The sequence below is a fragment of the Arachis hypogaea genome, chromosome 5 (genome assembly GCF_003086295.3).
Source record: "Arachis hypogaea cultivar Tifrunner chromosome 5, arahy.Tifrunner.gnm2.J5K5, whole genome shotgun sequence".
In the NCBI taxonomy this organism is placed as follows: domain Eukaryota; kingdom Viridiplantae; phylum Streptophyta; class Magnoliopsida; order Fabales; family Fabaceae; genus Arachis; species Arachis hypogaea.
The window spans coordinates 90,958,356-90,978,593 of record NC_092040.1 but is presented as its reverse complement, the minus strand read 5'-3'; the positions used below and the strand labels follow the sequence as shown (position 1 = coordinate 90,978,593).

At 34.6% G+C, this 20,238-nt stretch overlaps 3 protein-coding genes, 1 long non-coding RNA gene and 1 other non-coding gene across 5 annotated transcripts; 1 reads left to right on the top strand and 4 right to left on the bottom strand.

Moving 5' to 3' along the window:
• Window positions 1-216: 216 nt before the first annotated feature.
• On the top strand, window positions 217-2,429 carry LOC112801882 (uncharacterized). The gene is made up of 3 exons (XM_025844829.3): window positions 217-970; window positions 1,453-1,801; window positions 1,922-2,429. The coding sequence occupies exons 1-3, from the start codon at window positions 602-604 to the stop codon at window positions 2,104-2,106; spliced, it is 903 nt and encodes a 300-aa protein (XP_025700614.1). The 5' UTR covers window positions 217-601; the 3' UTR covers window positions 2,107-2,429.
• Window positions 2,430-2,642: 213 nt separating this feature from the next.
• On the bottom strand, window positions 2,643-4,064 carry LOC112801881 (pentatricopeptide repeat-containing protein At4g21065-like). The gene has a single exon (XM_025844828.2). The coding sequence runs from the start codon at window positions 4,062-4,064 to the stop codon at window positions 2,643-2,645; it is 1,422 nt and encodes a 473-aa protein (XP_025700613.1).
• An 892-nt stretch (window positions 4,065-4,956) lies between these two features.
• On the bottom strand, window positions 4,957-9,225 carry LOC112801879 (uncharacterized). The gene is made up of 7 exons (XM_025844827.3): window positions 8,858-9,225; window positions 7,918-7,984; window positions 7,347-7,471; window positions 6,729-6,865; window positions 5,756-5,906; window positions 5,519-5,675; window positions 4,957-5,414 (listed from the first exon to the last, which is right to left on the bottom strand). Exons 2-7 carry the CDS (start codon window positions 7,928-7,930, stop codon window positions 5,320-5,322), a joined length of 678 nt encoding a protein of 225 aa, XP_025700612.1. The 5' UTR covers window positions 7,931-7,984; window positions 8,858-9,225; the 3' UTR covers window positions 4,957-5,319.
• A 5,357-nt stretch (window positions 9,226-14,582) lies between these two features.
• On the bottom strand, window positions 14,583-16,390 carry LOC140184537 (uncharacterized). The gene is made up of 2 exons (XR_011881567.1): window positions 15,790-16,390; window positions 14,583-14,745 (listed from the first exon to the last, which is right to left on the bottom strand). It is a non-coding gene; the product is annotated as an uncharacterized lncRNA (long non-coding RNA).
• On the bottom strand, window positions 16,330-16,402 carry TRNAF-AAA (transfer RNA phenylalanine (anticodon AAA)). The gene has a single exon. It is a non-coding gene; the product is annotated as a tRNA-Phe (tRNA).
• Window positions 16,403-20,238: the final 3,836 nt, after the last annotated feature.

Here is a 20,238-nt window from a genome sequence, read left to right as displayed (position 1 = left end):
TTTCAAGGTAACATGCAAGTGTGCAACGATGTTCAAGAAGAATAGTGATGTTTACATAATCATATCACATGCTGTGTGATTTTGATTTTTGATTAAAAAATCTCAAGTTTTTTTTTTTGGGTTTTAAAAAATTATTTTTTTGTTATGTTTGGACTCTGGATATTGAATATTACAGAATATATATTTATATTTATATATGAACAATTCATTTAACTAAATCAATTCACTTTACAAATATTTTATCTTCCTCAACAAAATCTCCAATATTTCTTTCACTTCATGATCCAAAGTTCCCAATCATTCTAAGCCCGCAAAATTCCTCTTTTATAATTAAAAAAAAAAATCACCCATTAAATTGTTGTATAAATTAGCCATCTTACCTTGTAATAAATTAACATTATAAACAGTTAAACACAATAATTCTAGTTAAATTTGATATTTCCCCCTCTGTTTCATATTCATTTATAAAAAGAAAACATTATATAAATTGTGAAAAGATATGAATTTTAATAACACGGGAGACAGAATCTGATGTTGTTTTTTCTTAGCCACCACAGAACTCTGTATAGATAAGAGGAATTAGATTTTCAAGGTTCTTGCAATGAAGGTTCTCAATCCTTGCACTCTTGTTCTTATGAACTCCATCGCTGTTCCTTCTCGTTCTCTTCCTTTCATAAAGTCCTTCAGAGCTTCTTCAAAATCATTCTCACCATTGACATGCTTCTGCAGCATCAATAACAGTAACAGTTCAGAGTCAGAAGAGAAGAGGTTTTCTCTGTCTGGGATTGTGAACGAGCAAGTTGAGGAGCTTCTGAGCAAAGAAGAGAACAAGTCACTGCTTGATGGCTTGGAGAAGGCTTCTCTGAGGGTTGACATGGCTAAGAAACAACTTGCCATCATTGAAGAACAAGAACTTGCTGCTAAGAAGTTCAGGGATTATGTCAACAAGCTTGAAAGACAAGCTTCTGAGGTATATAACTATATACTATATCATATCATATCATATTGAATCCCATGTGCTATGTTATACCCTTTTCAAATGCATTGAATTGTTGTATCATTGCTATCTTAGCAAGTTATAAAGGGCAGGTTTCTAAATTGTGGTTGCGGTTGTTGTGATTATGAGGGTATTACAAGTGTTGTGATGCACATTGTGGCCTTCAATTTTTTGTGATTGCAATTTGAATTTGAGTTAGTTGTTTAAATGAATTGGATGCTTCGCCATGACTTTGTGATCAAAAGATTTCAGCCAAAAGGGGAGGGAGACAATATATCTTTCCATGAAAAATGTAGAAATGTATTCTTAATGAATTCCTTTTTATTGAAAGTACAATTCAGATTATTGCTTGTGGTTAAAAGTACATTGAAGCATTTCTAGTGCTTTTGAAATTTTTTTATAGGTTGGTTCATACCAAGTCTATGCTGATACAAATTGAATCACTGTAATGTAAGATTGCAGAATGTCAAAGAGAAATATCTGAAGCAAAAGCCCTGGTTGAGGAAGCAGAACGCGCACTCTTAGTAAGTGAGAGTGGAGCTGAAGATGGCGAAGAAATTGACCGGGACAAAGAGAGATTGGAGTCAGTAAAAGCAGCATCCATTGCTGCCCTTGTTGGCACCCTTTCAGGGCTCCCCATATGCCTCACTCAGGTCACAGACACTACTCAGCTGCTTCTCCCTTTGGCTATCAACTTCATCAGCTGCATATTGTTTGGAGTAACTTTTCGATACGCAGTAAGGAGAAACTTGGATGATGTTAATCTTAAAACAGGGGTAGCCGCTGCTTTCGGTGTTGTTAAAGGTAATCAGTCATACTTAAAGTTGAATTAGTAAGAATTTCATGACTTCATTAACTTACATAAAAGTTTGTTCATCATCTTCTCTTCTTTTGTTGAGATAAAGTAACAAACATGTGATGCAGGCCTTGCAACCCTGGGTGGTGGACCAGTTCTTGAACTGAACCTTGACAGCTTCTTATCACATGCCCTAGATGGAACCATTTATGTATCTGAGAGTTTTTTCATTTTTGTCTGTGCTGCTGTTGCTCTAGATTACTGTTTCAAGACAAGGCTTTTGAGCCCTTTTCCAATTGATAGATCCATTTAGTAACAATTCCAGTTTTAGACATCAAACTGACATCAACTAACTACCTACATATACAAAAAGCCCTTCTCTTTACATTTGTATATGTAGGTCACTGGTGCTATTAGGCTGTCACATTAGACTAATCCGATTTTTAAGTGCTAGTTCAAGAAGAGAAGTAATATGGTTATATCTTTTAGGCTTTGCACTATGAACTTGTGTTGTTGCAGTAGTCAAGTTACTGCAATTGATGACAACCACACCCTTTGTAAACTTCGGTTAAGCTAATGAATATGTTGTTATACTGTGACACTTCTATCATAATATGATCATTTCCCATTTAAGAATTATTGCTTTTATTCTGACTTTGTTGGTTTTGATAACTTTGTATTCAAGGAGGGCAAGAAACCCTTCAACTACATTTTTGGAAGTGAAGACCTGTTTCATATGACATTGGTCATTAGTTTTGGCTGACTTTTCTATAGAGAACTTCAAAAAATTATGACAAAGTCTTCAAAAGCTACATGAATTAAGAATACAGGAAGAACTATGTACAACAGTTAGGATAATCTTTCAAGGGCCACTTTCTCTAACCCTGTTCCAGGAATGCCAATTAAGCTGTTACCGGGCACTGGTTTTTGAACCCGCCTTTCCTGCATTGATTTTCTCTCTCTGCTCATTTCATTCCATTGACCCCTGCTTGCATACATGCTTGCAAGAAGAACATAATCACTGCTATGATCTGCTTTCAGTTCCAACAGATGGCTCCTTACCTTTTTACCAAGTAGAATGTTCCCATGAACTCGACAAGCCGCCAATAACGTCCTCCACACGACAGCATCACACTCCATTGGCATGCTCTTTATTAATCTATATGCTTCTTCAACTAAACCAGCACGACCCAAAAGGTCTACCATGCAACCATAGTGCTTCATCGTCGGTTGGAGGTTATATTCTCGGTTCATAACATCAAAATACCTCCTCCCTTCCTCAACCATTCCTCCATGGCTACAAGCACACAACACTCCCAAGAGCGTAAGCTCATCTGGCCTCACTGCATTCTGCTCCAACATTCTTGCAAACAATGCCAACGCCTCTCGTCCGTCGCCATGCGTTGCAAGCCCAAAGATCATGACATTCCACGAAACAACACTCTTCCTTCTCATCCTCCAGAACGTCTCGCACGCTTCCTCCACCACCCCACACTTAGCATACATATCAATAAGCGAATTTGAAACCTCTGTAACCTCATCAAGACCTGTTTCTTGGACAAAATCATGAACCCTCCTACCAAAATCCAGCATTCCAATAGCACCACATGCAGAGAGCGTCACCACCAAAGTCGCATCATTAGGCTGCACCCCAGCATCCACCATCCTTGTGAACAACTCCAAAGCTTCCTTATACTTCCCACAATGCACATGACAATCTATAACACAGTTCCAAGTCACCAAATCCGGATCCTTCATTTCATCAAACACCTTGCGTGCAGTTTCATCCTCCCTCAACATACCATACATGTGCATGAGGGAGTTCCCAACGTAAGCATGAGTTTCAAAACCAAGCTTGACTAAATTACAGTGCAGTTGCTTCCCCAAAATAATGGGTCCGAATGAAGCAACAATTTTGAGCAAGAACGAGAATGTAAAAGTATCCGCTAGTGCTGTTTTCTCTCTCAGCATTCTGCGATAGAAATCAAAGGCCTTTTGAGGTTGTAGGGCGTTACCAAACCCCCTGATCGTGGTGTTCCAAATGAATGTATCTGGGTTGTGGACATTGTTGAAAACAGAGAGAGCATAGTTCATGTGCTTGTGAAGTGAACAGAAGAGAATGATTTGTCCTAGGACGATGTTGTCACGGTGAAAACCAGTGTGAAAAACGTGGGATTGAACCTGCTTAATGTGCTTAATGGTGGAACATCGCTTAAAAAGGGTAATGAGCGTTTGTTGAGCCTTATAAAAGGCCAAGTCTTTAGGACTCATCAGATAATGAACCCTTCTGTGTTCCCCAATTGCACTTTCTAAGAAGAAGCTATCAGTTTCAAATATCAACGCGATATACCATCAACTCATTATAATTATGTCATGATTCTTGTTATTGGATCAGTTTTTTTTCCTTTCCAGTTAAAATTTAAATTTAGTTAGAACTTGTTTAGAAACTATTTGATATGAGAAAAAAGTTCTAACTCTTTTAGGAAAAGAATTCATTGACTTCATATATTAATAAAATAGAATTAATTTTTTTTTTTTTACAATTTTATCTTTGACAAAGTTATTTTATTAATTGTAAATAAACATATTTTTAACATTTGACATATTAAATTTGAAAAGTGCAAAATTTGATTTAGAAATCAGATTTTTCAAGTCTAATTTATAAATAAAAAAAATAAGAATTAAAACGCTACCAATGAAGCCCAGACACACTTCGTTCCTTTGGTTAAAAAATACTTTGATTAAAGAATATTGGTAACCTGGACACACTTCGTACCTTTGATTAAAAAATAATATTCTTTGAATATTTTTGTGAAATTGAAAAAATAAACAAAAAAATGTTTTCAAAATTCTTCAAAAAAAATTTAAATCATTTTTTATTTTTTTAAAATAAAAAAAATCAACTCTTGACTAAATTCTAATTTCTAACCTTCCAAATATGCTCTAGGAGAAAATTCACCCTAACAAGCAGCAAATTATTTCCCCCAGTTGGAATCTAATTCGATGTACGTAAAGTTTCATTTTTGGTTAGATATATTGTATGCGTTGCGATTGGAATATGCTCAATGCTTGGATTACTACTAACATTGGTTATGTATAAAAAATCAATAGTTTAAATGGTGCCAAAGCCAACATCCAGCTTTTAACATAAATGGACCTGGTATGGAGAAAGAGGCAATTCAATTATCACAACCCAAGAACATAATTTACCCCATGACCAAAAAAAAAACATAATTTACCCAAAAAGTAAAGTTGAATGTTGCCAACATCTTCAAACTTTTTAAATTATATGAATCATCTACTGAAATCTACCTCCGAGTATGAGAAAAACAGATGTAGTTATAGTGACAAAATCGACATTGACAAGTAATAAGACACTGATGCACACACTTATTGGACAAATTACAGGACAGCTCTCATCAATTTTAGAGAATAAGGGTATGCCGAAGGGTCTTGTCCCAACTTCCAATGTTGAAACAGGTTGAAGAATCCCATGACTATTTGAATGGAATCGAACCAAAATTTTTCACATGAAATCATAATCGTCCAAAGCCTCATATCGATCACTACTAGCAAACTCATCGTCCGGTTTTTCAACAATAAGCTGTTTTTTCTTGCCACCTGCAGACAATAGACATAACAAAAGCTTTAAAGTTGCTCAAACAAAGACAAAAACCAGCACAAACAAAAATAAGAGCTTCTTTCAATCTCCTCAAAGATATTACCTTTCTTTTTTCCAGCATTGGCTTCTTTCTCTGCTTTTATCTTCTCATTTGCAATGGCAGTAACTGAAGATGCAATGTCTTTTGCATCGGCTCCTTTCAATTGAACCATAGATAGTCTCATTACAGCCTTCAGCAAACCAATATAATGATAGCTTTTCTGCATTCATCAATGAAGTCATTAGGATGCCATTTCGACAAATATTGAATACAGAGGGGAAGAAGAAGTTTCAAAGTCACCTCAAAAGCACGAAGCCTGTGTGAGATAAGCTCTGCATACTCCAAGAAATCACTCTCTGACTTGGGTATGAAAGTATCAAGGTTCTTCTCATCTTTTCCCCCACCACCAAACAATTCTTTGGTAGACTTATAATCTGCTTCTTCAACCAATCTGTTATAGAGTTTAGAGTTAGATGAGAAACATAAGCAATCCAGCAAAAGGTACTTCATCACTATCATGACTTAAAATTAAATTCAATTGGAATGATGCATCAGACAAAAATATATATCTCGTTACACCCAGCACTGATTTAAACCATAAATCAGGAGTAAGCTTTTAAGAGTTTTTCCGTGATCATTAAGTTCAAAGGCTCTAGCAGCAGTGTGGAAAAGGTTGTTCCATGGAAGTGTGGTGTGCCTACTTACTGAACTTCTGCATTTGACTTAAAAGGAACATCCTTAATCTTGCTCTGGAGTATTATTGGTCCCTTGGCCTATATATAGTACCCACCTCATAGATTAAGGTGAATCATTTTTGTGGATTGCGTCAGGTACTGTAGTGCTCATATGCATTACAGTATTTGATAGGAAGATTACTGATCGGAAAGTGCAAATATTTTACTTCCATACTAGGATCATTCATTACCTACCCCTTTAACAATCTCTCTTATCTTCTATGGATAGTTCTAACCAAAAAGTAAAAGACAGCTCTTCATCATGTAAGCAGTAAGCACCACAGTCAGTCAAAGTACACTCTAAAAATCACCGCATTAAGTGTGTCCTATAATGAAACCAAACTAGATCTAGCTCTAATAGAATGTTCATTGTACTAGACTTACAATGAGCACTTGCTCACAGCTACATCTTCCTAACCAGTATACATGGCAAACCTAAACTTGCTACCTGAGCATTTTGTATGGTATTTTACAGCTGTAAACCAAAACAATACTTAAAAAGACACGTAAGGTAAACTAATTTAATTTAAGAGAAATACCTTTGTTGTCTAAGTTTTTCAGCCACAGGATCCAACGGTTCTTCCTTTACTGGTTCTACATTCTTTCCCTTCTTTTCAGCAGCTTTTTCAGATTTTTTAGGAGCCTTTTCGGTTGTTTTAGGGGCAGGTGCCGGTGCCTGCCAATATAATGCAAAGAATACACAAATTTAATAATAAAGGAGCAAATCCCAAAAGATCGTAATTATAAGAAACGGAGCATCACTTCATAAAAGCAATCATGACACTCAAGTACAATATTTGATAAAACTGGATAACTAGAATATGGTAGACTATTATAGAGTACATGAACTCAATCCTACCCTACCCCCACAGTTATCCTCCAAAAGAACATGGATAAGCAAAACTGAAATTGAAAATCTAATAGCAAAAAGTTAAAACAAATAAATCTTATTATGTTAATATTACTATAATATATTTTACTAAAAAACCTATTAGAAATATAGACATCTGGTAATCTGCATCATGCAAAGGATTAAAAGGAAAAATGTAGTTTTGATTGCATTTAAGTATTTAAAAAAGGGCATGCGCAGTATAAGTTACACAAGTACACAACCATATTCATGCGTAATTAAGCAACATTATTTTAAATGTTCATACTGGAGCAGGCTCATCTTCATCCTCCCATGATTCCTTTACATCATTTTCATCCACATCTTCATCATCCCATTTACTTTTAGTCACTTCCTTTTTGTTAAGGTCAATAGGTGCAATTTGCTCATCCTCTAAAACAAATACACAAAATTGGTCAAATAAACAACAATACAAAATAAAATGGGATAACATATTATACTTGAATTGAATGACTATTTATTACAGTAAATTTAGTAGCACTTAGATTAGCACTGCTTTTAGCCACACAATTTGGGAATACAATTGATCAATAATGAAAATTTCAGTTCAAAAGGATAAAGGAAAGTGCGAGATTTTAATTTTTAACGTATCTTATTAGTTAAGTCCTGCCATTTTAAAAATTCCATCTATTAGCAACAAATAAAAATTAAGATTAAGATAAGTTCGTTCAGCTTGAAGTGAGGTTAAGGTTCACCATACATGTGGACATTTTTTTTTTCTTTCCAATAAAGTACATTTTTAACCAATTAAGATAAAAAAAAAATCAAACAAAAACTATGAGGAACAGCTGAAGAAAAAAACATAATCAGAATCTTACCCCAATCGTCCATTTTGCTGTGTGCACTTCTTTGACAAAACAGAATAGCAAAATAGCAGCTGATCAACTGCATAAATACGCATGAACAAATTTATTAGTAAGATATCTGAAACAAAAACGAGAGTCAACAAGAAACACCTCCTCAAGCAAACTAAAACCAATCAGGCAGATACGGAGTAGGTGATACAGGGTCATAATTCTACAAAAGCTGGCAGCCAAAAGTTTTTTCATGATTTCAAAATCATATTTTGAGGAAACATCATTATTGAACTATTCTAGATTTTACTAAGCTTGCTCTCTTCCCCCTTGTAAACCACCAACCCCCACCCCCAAAAGAAAACAACTACTATAAAAGAAAGAACCAAAAAAATTACAATGATTCTAAAATATAGAGTGAAAAAAAAAAGAGTAGAAATTCTATAGTGCTATTGCTTCCTAGCTGATTCCTCAACGAACAAACAAGCTTGCATTCTCAATGGATAACATGAAAGTTTGGAACAATCAAATAAACTAATGAGCTTAATTACAGAGGTAGCTTGCTAATCAGGGTTCTAACAACCAGGAGGAAAAAAGCGGAATTTTCTAGCATTGAAGTTCAATTCAATACAAACATTACAACCAAAACACGTATAACAAGCAAAAACCCCTATCCCAATTCAATAAAAACACTCCAAGCAAAACCCGTATCCCAATCCATGAAGAAAAAAATTCCCCCTTTAGAAATTAAGCATCTTGGAGAATTACAGCTTCTCCTAATTTCGAGCACAAAGATCCGATCCATATTACAAGGAATCCCAACAAAACTTCTCTCTGTTAGTTTTTTTTTTTTTCCAATGGGCACCACTACAGAGACACTAGTTGGAATCGATTGAAGAAGTGAATTAAACGGAAGAGAAAATCGAATAGGTAAAACAGAGAACGCAAGAAGAAAACGAATTACTTGGTGAGCTACGACGGCAGAAGCGTTGATCGGAGAGAGTGATGATGTGAAAGAGAGAGAAAGCGAGATTAGGGCACAATTGGTTTTGAGTGTGTTTGGGAATCTCTATTTCACTTTTGAGAGGGGTTTATTATCAAAATAAATTATATCTTTTTTATCTTGAAAGATCAAGAAAAATAAATAAATTAAAAGCTATCATATCTAATTTTTTTTTTTACAGTTATCATATCTAATTTTATCTTGATTGCATTTAGATATTTATATTATTCGGTTTTTCTTTCTTCCTTTCTTTCTTTATTTTTAATTTTTGTTGTGGTTTTTCTATTTTGTTTGAATTGGAGTTGAACCTCCCAAGTGAAAATCAGCACATTTTACCTTTCTAAAATATTCTGTACCATTTAATAACAAAAATTTGGGGAGATATTTTTTTATTATTTTTGGTATTAAAAAAAGAGAAAATGCTCTCAAGACTCAAGAGACTAATATTTTGCTTAGATTTTAAGAAATATCACTATTTATGACCCCCCGAAAAAGAGAAATATCACTTTTCAGGTAAAGATAATAGCTAGCATCAAAACAACATTAGCTAATGTCTCTATATAAAGATTATTCTTGTTACTTTTATGTAAATACTAAATAGTCACTTTAAAAAGTTTTATTTCAGATAAAAATTAAATTGAATCCAAAAAAAATCCATTGGAATAACTATTTATTTTTGTATTGGTTTTTCTAAGTAAAAAAGTATTTTTTAAATAAAATATTTCTATACATTTAAACATATTTAGATGTATTTTTTAAAAAGAATACTTTAAAAAAATCAAATTATTCACTTTTTAAAAAGTCAATAATATCTTACTCTTCAAAAAATAAAAGTAAAAGAAGCTTTAATACTTTATTTTTTTAAAAGTCTATCCAAATATATCTATTTAAAAGAAGATATTTAAAAAAATAAAAAATAACTTTTTTTTTCAAAATCAATCCAAATTAATCCTACCTATCTCTAAAATAAGGAAACTAATTTTTATATAAAAATATAACAGAACTGCTACACATCCATATAATTATATAACCAAGTTGGTCCAAACCCAAATAGATTCAGACGTATTAAATGGAGAGTGATAAACACGCGCTAGACACAAAAAAAAACCTCTCCTTTTCCATTCGCGCTTCATTATGAAAGAACATTACATCTTCAACACGAAACTAATACACCAAAACACTTATTCTCTTCAAATCTGTCTGAACATCACTCAAATTTCAATCACATTCTTTGCGGAAACCACTACTGCAAAGGAATCGAAAGAAGATTTCGCAAGCAACAACTAGAAACAAACGAAAACAGCAACAAAGACTACAAAAGGTATGAGAAAACTACTGTTCATTCTCGCTTAGTTTCATTTTAGTTCTATTGGTTTGATTTGCTTCGTTTAGTAGATTGAACTATTGTGAATGATTTTTACAGTATAACTAGGGTTTTAAGATATACGTGCTTGTTCTTATTGGTGTTGATAGTTTAACTAGAGCTCTGTTACTATTTTTAGTACTTCTTTTTTCATTGAAGAACACTATTCTTGTTGATTGAAAGTTGATAATGATTTATTAACTACATGAACGTTTTTCGTTCGGTGGCCTTTATAATTTTGGTTCTGTGCATGAAAGATTTTCGGTTCAGTGGGTTGTGGCATTTTAATTAACTTTATTAAGATATACATGCTTATGGTTGTTGATGTATTGAATGAGTTTTATTTAGGACAATCGACATTAGAGACAATTCTTTCGCTTTGATAAGTCATACTACTGTCAAATTGTCTCATTATATTTGATTAAGATATATGTGGTTGTTCTTATTTGTGTGAATAGTTTAGCTAGAGTTTTGAAAATGATTGTTACTATCTTCAGTACTTCTTTTGCATGGAGGAATAGTATTCTTGTTGATTGAAAGTTGATCATCATTTATTAATTACATAAATATTTTTCGGTTCGGTACCCTTTGTGATTTTGGTTCTGTGAGTGAACGATTTTCGGTTCGGTGGGTTGTGGAATTTTAATTGACTTGTTTCACATATACATGTTTGTGGTTGTTGATGTATTGAATGAGTTTTGTTTAGGACAATTCACATTAGAGACAACTCTTTTACTTTGATAAGCCATACTACTGTCAAATTGTCTCATTATATTGGATAGATTTCAGCACGAATGGTAGTTGACCTTGATACTTAAAGAAAGATAAAATAAGTTTTAGTAAGAGTTTTTAAAGAAGCCAATTTGTAAATGTCATTTTAAAAGAACACCTAATTCATGAAATTTGAAAAATTTTTTTTTGGAAGATGTTGATTTGATTAAGATATACGTGGTTGTTCTTATTTTTGTGGATAGTTTAACTAGAGTTTTGAAGTTGGTTGTTACTCTGTTCAATAGTTCTTTTCCATGCAGAAATACTATTCTTATTGATTGAAATTTGATCACCATTTATTCACCACATAAACAATTTTTGGTTCGGTGGCTCTTATAATTTTGATTCACCAAGTGAATATTTTTCGTTTCGGTGGCCTCTTTTTAATTTGTTTAGGGTTTAGGTTTACTGTGATTGCATTTTTACAGTATAACTAACGCTTTGAATGAAATTTATTGTTATTTAATGTGATTTTGATTTAATTGATATTTAATGTGTTCAGGATTCAGGATTTAGAATTATTGTGATTGCATTTTTACAAAATGATTAGGACTTTGAATGATATTGTTCTTATTTCATTTGGGTTCATTTCTTATCTAAATAATTCATTTCAATTGAAATGTAGAAAAATATTAATGAGTTCAGATACCAATATGGTCTAAATCTTGTGTTTCATGAAATGAACAAAATTAGAGACCAAGTGATTTGGAAATCTGAAACAATAAGACTCTCCAAGCCATCTACTTTCCTCTTCACCCCCTTATTGTAAATACACATCTAGCGATTTAGATAGCAAATAGCATATAATAGTTGTAATTAACAATATTTTGTTTAACTTGTTTAAAAAGTAAAAAATGCTTACTTCAAATGTATACATGTCAATGTATGTATCAAACACTGCATATAGTAGTCGTACATATTTTGTTTAACTTTTAAAAAAAGCAAACAATACTTCTTTCAAATGTATATATGTCAATGTTAATGTATATATCTATTCTTAATATCAACGTATGTATAAATTGTTAATATTTATGTTTGATTCAAGATGGATTACAAATTTGAGATGTTAATTTATATATATATTGGAACTGTCTAACTGCTGTTTTATTCTAAGTTCTCAATGATTGTAATCACTGTATTTACCAACACAATCAAACTCCAAAAGAATAGAGTGAACCGAAATTAATACACTGGACGAACCAAAAGGTAGAAACACACTGAACTCCTAAGCCCTAAACACTAAAATCAGAACCTTGAACAATGAACCCTGAACTCATAAACCCTAAATCCCTAAAACCTAAACCCTAAACCCTACACCCTAAAACCTAAACTCTAAACCCTAAACCTTGAACCCGAACCCTAAACTCTGAACGCTGAACCCTGAACGCTAAATCCTAAACCCTAAACCCGAACCCTGAACACTAAACCCTGAACCCTGAATGCTAAACTCTAAATCCTAAACCCTAAACCCCATCGTAAACCCTAAAGTCCTAAAACCTTGAACCCTGAACCCTAAACCCTAGACCCCTAAACCATAAACCCCTCAACTATGAACACGGTGAACCAAAATTAATACACGGGGCGAACTGAAAGTTTGAAACACACTGAACCTGAACCCATAATCATAAACCCTAAAATCCTAAATCCTGAAACCCTAAACCCTAAACTTTAAATCCTAAACCCTAAACCCTAAACCCTGAACTCTGAACTCTAAACCATGAACCAAAAAACAAATTCTAATTATTCAACTTAGAAATTAATACACTAGACGAATCGAAAAACTGCATATATCAATATAGAATTTCACAAAAAAGTGACTATTCATTAAAGACTATCAACATTCAGAAATTAAACTTGCTATAACCATGGTGAACCGAAATTTGCTCATGGGTGAACAAAAATTTACATTAATTCTTATGTGTACGTAAATTCTGGTTGGACAATTTAACCCAGCTGAAGCGTTTGTCTTCAAAGTTGGAGATATCTTTGATTTCCACCTCTCTTTTCTGGAGTATACAATTAGTTGATTCTTAATCTTGTCTCCGTCCTGAGTCATGTTCCTTATTTTGGTAGAAAAATCAGCAAGTTTGGAATAATGTTTGTAGAACTTTCCAACTTCTTCTAGTGTCTTGAAAATCATTCCCACCTTTGGGACAAATTTTTTATCCACAACACAGCTGGTCTGCACGGTGAACCGAAATCTTAATTACGGTGAAACAATTATATAGTGCTTAGGGAACAAAACAGAATATATTCGTCTAATTGTTTTTAGACTCCTTTTTGCTTACCGAACCGAACACATGCACATAGTGAATCAACTCTTTAATACTTACCGAATCGAAAAGTTACTCAAAATTACTCACAGCTAGTCACAGTTACTCACACTCATAGTTACATATTATCAATTCAATTAAATTCAATTCAGATATAGATCACATTAGTCCATTCAATTCACTTCAAATAAAATTAGCAATTTCATTCTATTGAATTAGATTCAAAATTCAATAGTCCAAACCTCATCAAATTCATACATTTCAGAAGAATTATCCAAATCGCACTCATTCAACTGATTTGAAGTTGATTCATTTATTGTTTCAATTCAGAAGTGCAGATCGAAGAAGAAAACGAAGAAGAAGATGAACAACGAAGGTAATTACGTTGAAGTCAATCCAAATCAATAATGCAGAGAAAAAAATGCAAATAAAGGAGAGCAACGAATTTAATTAGATTGAAAAAGAAGAAGAACGCAAAAAAGGTTGACGTTGTATGAAAAAGTTTACGTTAAAAAATGTTGATCACACAAAACAAGGATTAGATTATATACGTTATATGAGACGCATGTACACAAACAAGTGTGTGGAACGTATATCGGAAGAAACTTGAATAACATTCATTTAATTTTTACATGGAGCTTTTTCGAAAATATAAATGAAATCGTAGTAAAATATCATCACAAAAGCATTTATCTGAAGCCGTGCTTAATTGGAGTGAAAATATTGATGATTTTTCTTTTTATAAAAGTAAAAGTATTCGTGAATAAACTCAATGCACGCGTATTTATATATAAAACTTATTGGTAAAAATTCTTACAAAGTATTTTTAATAATTATTATTAAAGTAGAAGTTCTTTTCAGCTTCCTAATCTTAATTTTTTTAAAATACAGTGAAACAAACATGATCTAAATCACATGACTTATTCAATATATTTCAATGACTTAACCTAATCATACTTATCAGCTGAATCATGAATTATTCAACCAAATTATCATCAATAATTCTTATCGATATATTAGTATAGAACGAGAAAAAAAATAGAGTATAGAGTATAGACGGAGCGAAGCTGCCATAGCCTCCCAATAATTATATTTTTCTATAATAATACTAGATATTATATTTTATTAAGTAAAATAAAAAAAAGAAGGAAAAAAGAGACAAAACTTTGGATTCGTTTTAGCTAGTCAATTTATTATTTGCCTTTTCACTTCATCCATCAGTTAACTTAAATCGCCGGTTACTAATGACGAAAAGTCTAAAATGTCTAAGTAACATAAATAAATTATAATGATTACTATATTCCATTCATTTATTAATCAATTCTACTAAAATTCCAAACAACAATGAAATGGAAATTCCCTAGTTTATTCCACTATTAATATGCGGGTTTCTCAACGTCCTTAGTCAATTTAAGTCCTCTCCAGTGCAGAAAATCGGGAACCTAGCAGTAAAAAAAAAAAAACATAATGTAAAAGCAAAGTCACATACAATATTTGATAGCAAAATATTTGGCAGTGATATGCACCAATTCAACCCAAGAACTCTACCAACAAAACATGAAAACCAAACATAGTTCAAACTTCAAAGCATTGTATTGTTTCTTCTTTTGTAGCTCCTCAGAATTACCTTCTTCAACATAAACTTTTCAGAAATTGGAACGAAAGAATTAGGAAGTTTTATGGCATATAAATGATTCATCATTGGAGCTTCTGGCCAGAGTCAATCAATTCCATTCAAATGGCAAAAGCACAACATGGAGAAGCAGAATTCACTTCTAAACCATGTTAAAGTGACTGAAAACTAGTAACATTTTGTTTCCATCCAAAAAATCTCAAAGGCAAAGACATTTCCTCTCATTTACCAAAAAAAATTCAACTTAAGAAAAAGCTAATTATAAAACTAATAAATCAAGATATATAACAAATGCCATAATAATGAAGAACACATGTGACATATATCCTGGCAGGGAAAGCAAATACCATCATGAACAGAATGTGTGCACATTAATAATTCAGGATCAAACAAAAAGTAATATAATAGTTTACAAAACAATCGTAACATCTCACATTCTACAAATCATTCAGCCACATAAGATCATCAAGGTTCCATTCATAAAGCTAGCACAGCTGAAACAGCTAGCTTATGAGTAATGACAGATGATAATGCAGCTAGCATAGCACCATTGACAGGTAAGCACACTCTCCAGTTCAAAGACAACAGAAGGTGATAAACAAAACCACCAATTCGGACACATTAACCATCACACACATAAACACAAACACATGGTGCTCAAAAGAAGCCCCAGTTCCAAGCAATGGTAAGTATCAACTAAGCTTATTCTGTTAAGCTTTCACTCCAATTATTGATTTATTGAACAATAAGATATTACATCAACACTAAAGCCTCAAGCTTTGATTATATCAATAGCCTAAATTTAAATAGGTTAGCATAAAAGAGGGACAAGATTCAAACTTTGGGCACTCACCCCTTCAAAAGCTTGGAACTTTCGCATTATTTGGCGCCGGTGGTTTCCTGGGGTGTCTTGGCGACGATGGAGATAGCGTGCAACCCTGATTGGAGCTCGTCGGCGAGGAGGTCGTACACCATACGGTGTCGTTTTACGAGGCTCTGCCCATCGAATTTTGGGGAAACGATCTTCACGTTGAAATGAGTCTCGTTATCGGAGTTTCCTTTAACGGCGGCGTGTCCGGCGTGCTGATACGACACGTCGTCTACCTCCAAAACGGTGGCTTCTAGCGCCGTTTGGAGCTTCGACTTTATTCTGCTGGCCCTTGAAAGTACCACGCTAGCTCCCCGAGAAGCCATGGGAAAGGAGAAAAAGGTTTTGAATTTGGGGTTTTGCGGGCACCGTAGATCTCGCAATTTGGATTTAGAGGATCGATTGGAAGAAGAAAATGATTAAAACGGAAGAACCTAATGAAAGAGTAGGTGGTGCAAGGTGCAACTTTAGGGAAAAAGGAAAACCCTAATCGGAAAATGCAGAGAAGAAAAGAGAAAGAAAAAATGCGGTGAGCGTGGATCGAACACGCGACCTTCAGATCTTTAGTCTGACGCTCTCCCAACTGAGCTATCCCCGCAACTTGAAAATAATTTAATGTAGTTTGATGTACTAATATAACTTAGCTTAATACTCCTTTGATAAAGTAAAGTTTATTTTTCAATCTTTTGTTTACTTTCATTTCTTACTTTTATCATTCATATCAATTCTGTCCTAAATTTTGTTTAGTTGTATAATTTTTATATTATTATAAACTAATATACTAATTAAATAACGTGATAGTATATCCGATACGGAAAAGCTCTGCATACAAGCCATTAGGGCTTGTATGCTTTACAAGTTTATTAAACAATAAAATCAAAATACGCGCTGCTCCACGTACGTTGATTACACGCGCTATATAACATCCCGCGTATATCTAACTTCCAAATTTAAAATATTTGTTTCTTTCTTCGTTTTCGTTATTTTGAGATTTGGTTGTTCTTCTTCTCGCGCGTCTTCCCTCATTCTTCTCCATCGATCTTTTCCTCTCCTTTTCTCACTAGTATGTTCTTCGTTTACGTTACCTTTTTCTCTCTGTGCAACTCGAGCTTCGTTTTCTATTTTGATTTGTTGTTTTCTGAAATCAAAGTTTGAACTCGTTTTGAAGATAATGGATCATTCAACCTCAGATTGTCAGCTGAATCCAGGCGAAGTGGATTATGAATTTGAATCTAACAAAGTTCCTGAGGTTTGATTTACATAGGATTAGTATGAATTTTTTTTTAGTAATTTGTATAGCATTGTGTAGTTGAAAAATTGCTGAACATTGACTGTGAAAGTAACACGTTAACATGAATCTGTCGATTCAATGTATTAGTTGTGATTAATTACTTGGAATTTATAGCAGACGCTCGGGTGTAGATCAATTCTTCTTTGGGTGTATTTTAGCTAGAAGTGTGGGTGTATCTACACTTTACTGGTTTTTTGTTATTTTAATTGAGTTGTTGTTATTCAAGTGTATTATATTAGACATGATTGGGTGTGTTTTTATTTTTTGACATGGTGTATTCTGCAGCCTGTGTATTTACAGTTTATGGCTTTAAAGATCATTCTGTAGTTGAGTTGTTGCGGTTCGGGTGTATCATATTAGACATGATTGGGTGTATTTGAATCATATCTATGGGTGTATTCACAGTTCTGACACGGTGTATTATGCAGCCTCTCTCGGTTGTTGATGACGAGCTTGTTCCGAAGGTCAGAATGACCTTTATCACGCTTGAAGATGCTGGAAAATTTTACAGGAACTACGCCAAGGCTGCAGGTTTCTCTACAAGAGTTAGGTGCACAAATAGGAAGGGAAACGAGATTAAGAATCAACTGATTACATGTAGCAGAGAGGGAAAATGGAAATCTAAAATATATCCAACCGAGAAGACCAATCCGACAGCCGGTGTAAACTGTCCTGCAAGAATTTATATACACACATTGAAGGATGTCGGTGCTTGGATCATTTCAAAGGTTGTGCTGGATCATTCACACCCCTGCTGTCCAAGCAAAGCAGAGATGCTCAAACAGCACAGGGAACTAAGCATGTCCATTCGTCGTACGATAGAGAATAACGATAAGGCCGGTATCAGACCAAGCAAAACCTACCAATCATTTGTTGCGGCTGCCGGGGGTCACCGCGAGTTAAATTTTATCGAAAAGGACGTGAGGAATTACATTACCAGGGAAGTGCGGAATGTTTCCGAACAAGAAGATGCAAAGAAATTCGGGAAATATTTCTTAAGAATGAAAGAGAAGAATCCGAATTTCTTTTTTGAGCTCGAACTCGAGGAGGATCAATCGATTAAGCTGGCTTTTTGGGCCGATGCAAGAAGCAGAGCCGCCTTTGAGTATTTCGGAGACGTCATTTCATTCGACACCACCTACAATACAAACAGGTAACAAACTGTCCCTGTTTATGATGCTAAATTAATTTATTTTTACGAATCCGCGGCAGAAGTGTATATTGGCTGTTTCATTGGGTGTACTCGAAGCATTTGTTGGGGTGTACCTAATGATTTTGCATTCTGGACCATGGTAATTTGTTTCAGGTATAATTTGGTCTGTGGTTCTTTTGTCGGGGTGAATCACCATGGTCAGTCAACACTTCTCGGATGCTCTTTGATGAAGAACGAAGAAATTGAATCATTCAAATGGTTATTTCAATGCTGGCTTCGTTGCATGGGAGGAAACGCTCCAAAAGGGTTTCTCACCGATCAGTGCGCATCAATGAAAAGGGCTTTAGAGGCCTGTATGCCAACAACAGTTCACCGCTGGTGTATTTGGCACATCATGAAGAAGATTCCAAGCAAATTAAACGGGTACAAGGGACATGCCGATATCGAACAAGAAATGAGCCATGTTGTTTGGAACTCTCATAGCAAAGACTCATTCGATAGGAATTGGAACGATTTTCTGCTGAATTTTAGTCTTGCGGACAACAAGTGGCTTTCAGGTAATGTGTTTTTAAAATATGCAGCAGAGGTGTAAATTGTACGTTCTTTCGGGTGTATTTTACAGTCTGTGTTTGGGTGTATTATGCAGATCTGTACGAAGACCGTCACATATGGGTTCCTATCTATCTGGATCACCACTTCTGGGCAGGGATGAGAAGCACACAAAGGAGCGAGAGCATGCATTCATTTTTTAACAAGTACATTACTCGGAACAGCTCGCTTATTCAGTTCGTCAAACAGTACGATAATTGCCTCGGAAGCAGGGAGCAATCAGAGAGAGAATCAGATGCTGCAGATTTTCATACAGTCATACCGTGTGCAACCAAATCCTCCATTGAAGCTCAGTTTCAAGATGCGTACACTCATGCAAAGTTTAGGGAAGTCCAAGCGCAATTTAGAGGAAAGGCGAATTGCATCACCAGATTAAAGAATTCCGCTCTAGGCTATTCAGTATACGAAGTCGTAGAACAAGTTTCCAGCTCAATATTCAACAAGTTCGCGGTTACCTACGACTCAGTTGCAGCCGAGGTAAAATGCCAATGCTTATTATTCGAGTCGAGAGGGATACTGTGCCGTCACGCACTAAGCGTGTTAAGCTTCGAACAGGTAAGCCAAGTGTCCCCTAGATATATAGTGGAACGATGGAGCAAGAAGGTAAAGAGGCGACACACACACATCAAGAGCAGCCACGACGAGCCACTGATGGAGCCAAGAAGCAAGAGGTTCGACCAATTGGTTTTTCGTTCGCAAAATATTTGCGAATTTGCCTCCGAATCGGAGGAGCTGACTGCAATTCTGCACCGTGCGTACGATAACACCATGACCGAGATGGAAGCATTAAAAGCCAAAAGGAAGGGGACATCTTCTTTATCCCACGAAGATGCCAACTTGGAATCCGTTAACGAGCTTCAAAGCCCGCCAAGGATTCGAACAAGAGGATGTCCAAAAAACAGGCTAGGTTCAAAGCTGGAGAAACAAATTGCAAATGCCACAAAGAAGAAGAAGACGCAAGTTTTAAGCGAGGTAAAAGTAATGTTCTTTAAATTTGTGGCGATTGAGTTTATTTTTCTCGTTAATAGTTTAGCTAATGTGTGAGTGTTATATTCAGATAAACCTGTTTGATGCTGCATCAGCGGCGCATTCAAATTGCAGCCAATATCAAGGACACGTTATAAATTATCAGTTCAAGGTACCAGCAGCAGGGGATAACTCTTTGGGTGTATAGTTATATAGAATATGGGTGTAAAAGCACTGTTCTTTTTGGGTGTATTTTTGTTAATTCACAATTTACATATAGACACATATATAGATACATATAGAACAAAAGCTGTAAAAATTCGCAGGTTATGGGCGTATATTTCATTTGATGTTTTTCTTCATATTTTAGTACATGTAATTCATACATTTTGAATACAGCACAGACAGTTGGGTG

What these genes read in the sequence shown, in the direction of transcription:
- LOC112801882 (XM_025844829.3), top strand. Translation starts at nt 602, where the DNA reads ATGAAGGTTCTCAATCCTTGCACTCTTGTTCTTATGAACTCCATCGCT. An exon ending in TTGAAAGACAAGCTTCTGAG is followed by an intron (nt 971 to 1,452) that starts GTATATAACTAT and finishes CTGTAATGTAAG; the next exon opens with ATTGCAGAATGTCAAAGAGA. An exon ending in TGCTTTCGGTGTTGTTAAAG is followed by an intron (nt 1,802 to 1,921) that starts GTAATCAGTCAT and finishes CATGTGATGCAG; the next exon opens with GCCTTGCAACCCTGGGTGGT.
- LOC112801881 (XM_025844828.2), bottom strand. Translation starts at nt 4,064, where the DNA reads ATGAGTCCTAAAGACTTGGCCTTTTATAAGGCTCAACAAACGCTCATT.
- LOC112801879 (XM_025844827.3), bottom strand. An exon ending in GAAAAACTTAGACAACAAAG is followed by an intron (nt 5,907 to 6,728) that starts GTATTTCTCTTA and finishes ACTCTATAACAG; the next exon opens with ATTGGTTGAAGAAGCAGATT. An exon ending in ACAGGCTTCGTGCTTTTGAG is followed by an intron (nt 5,676 to 5,755) that starts GTGACTTTGAAA and finishes TGATGAATGCAG; the next exon opens with AAAAGCTATCATTATATTGG.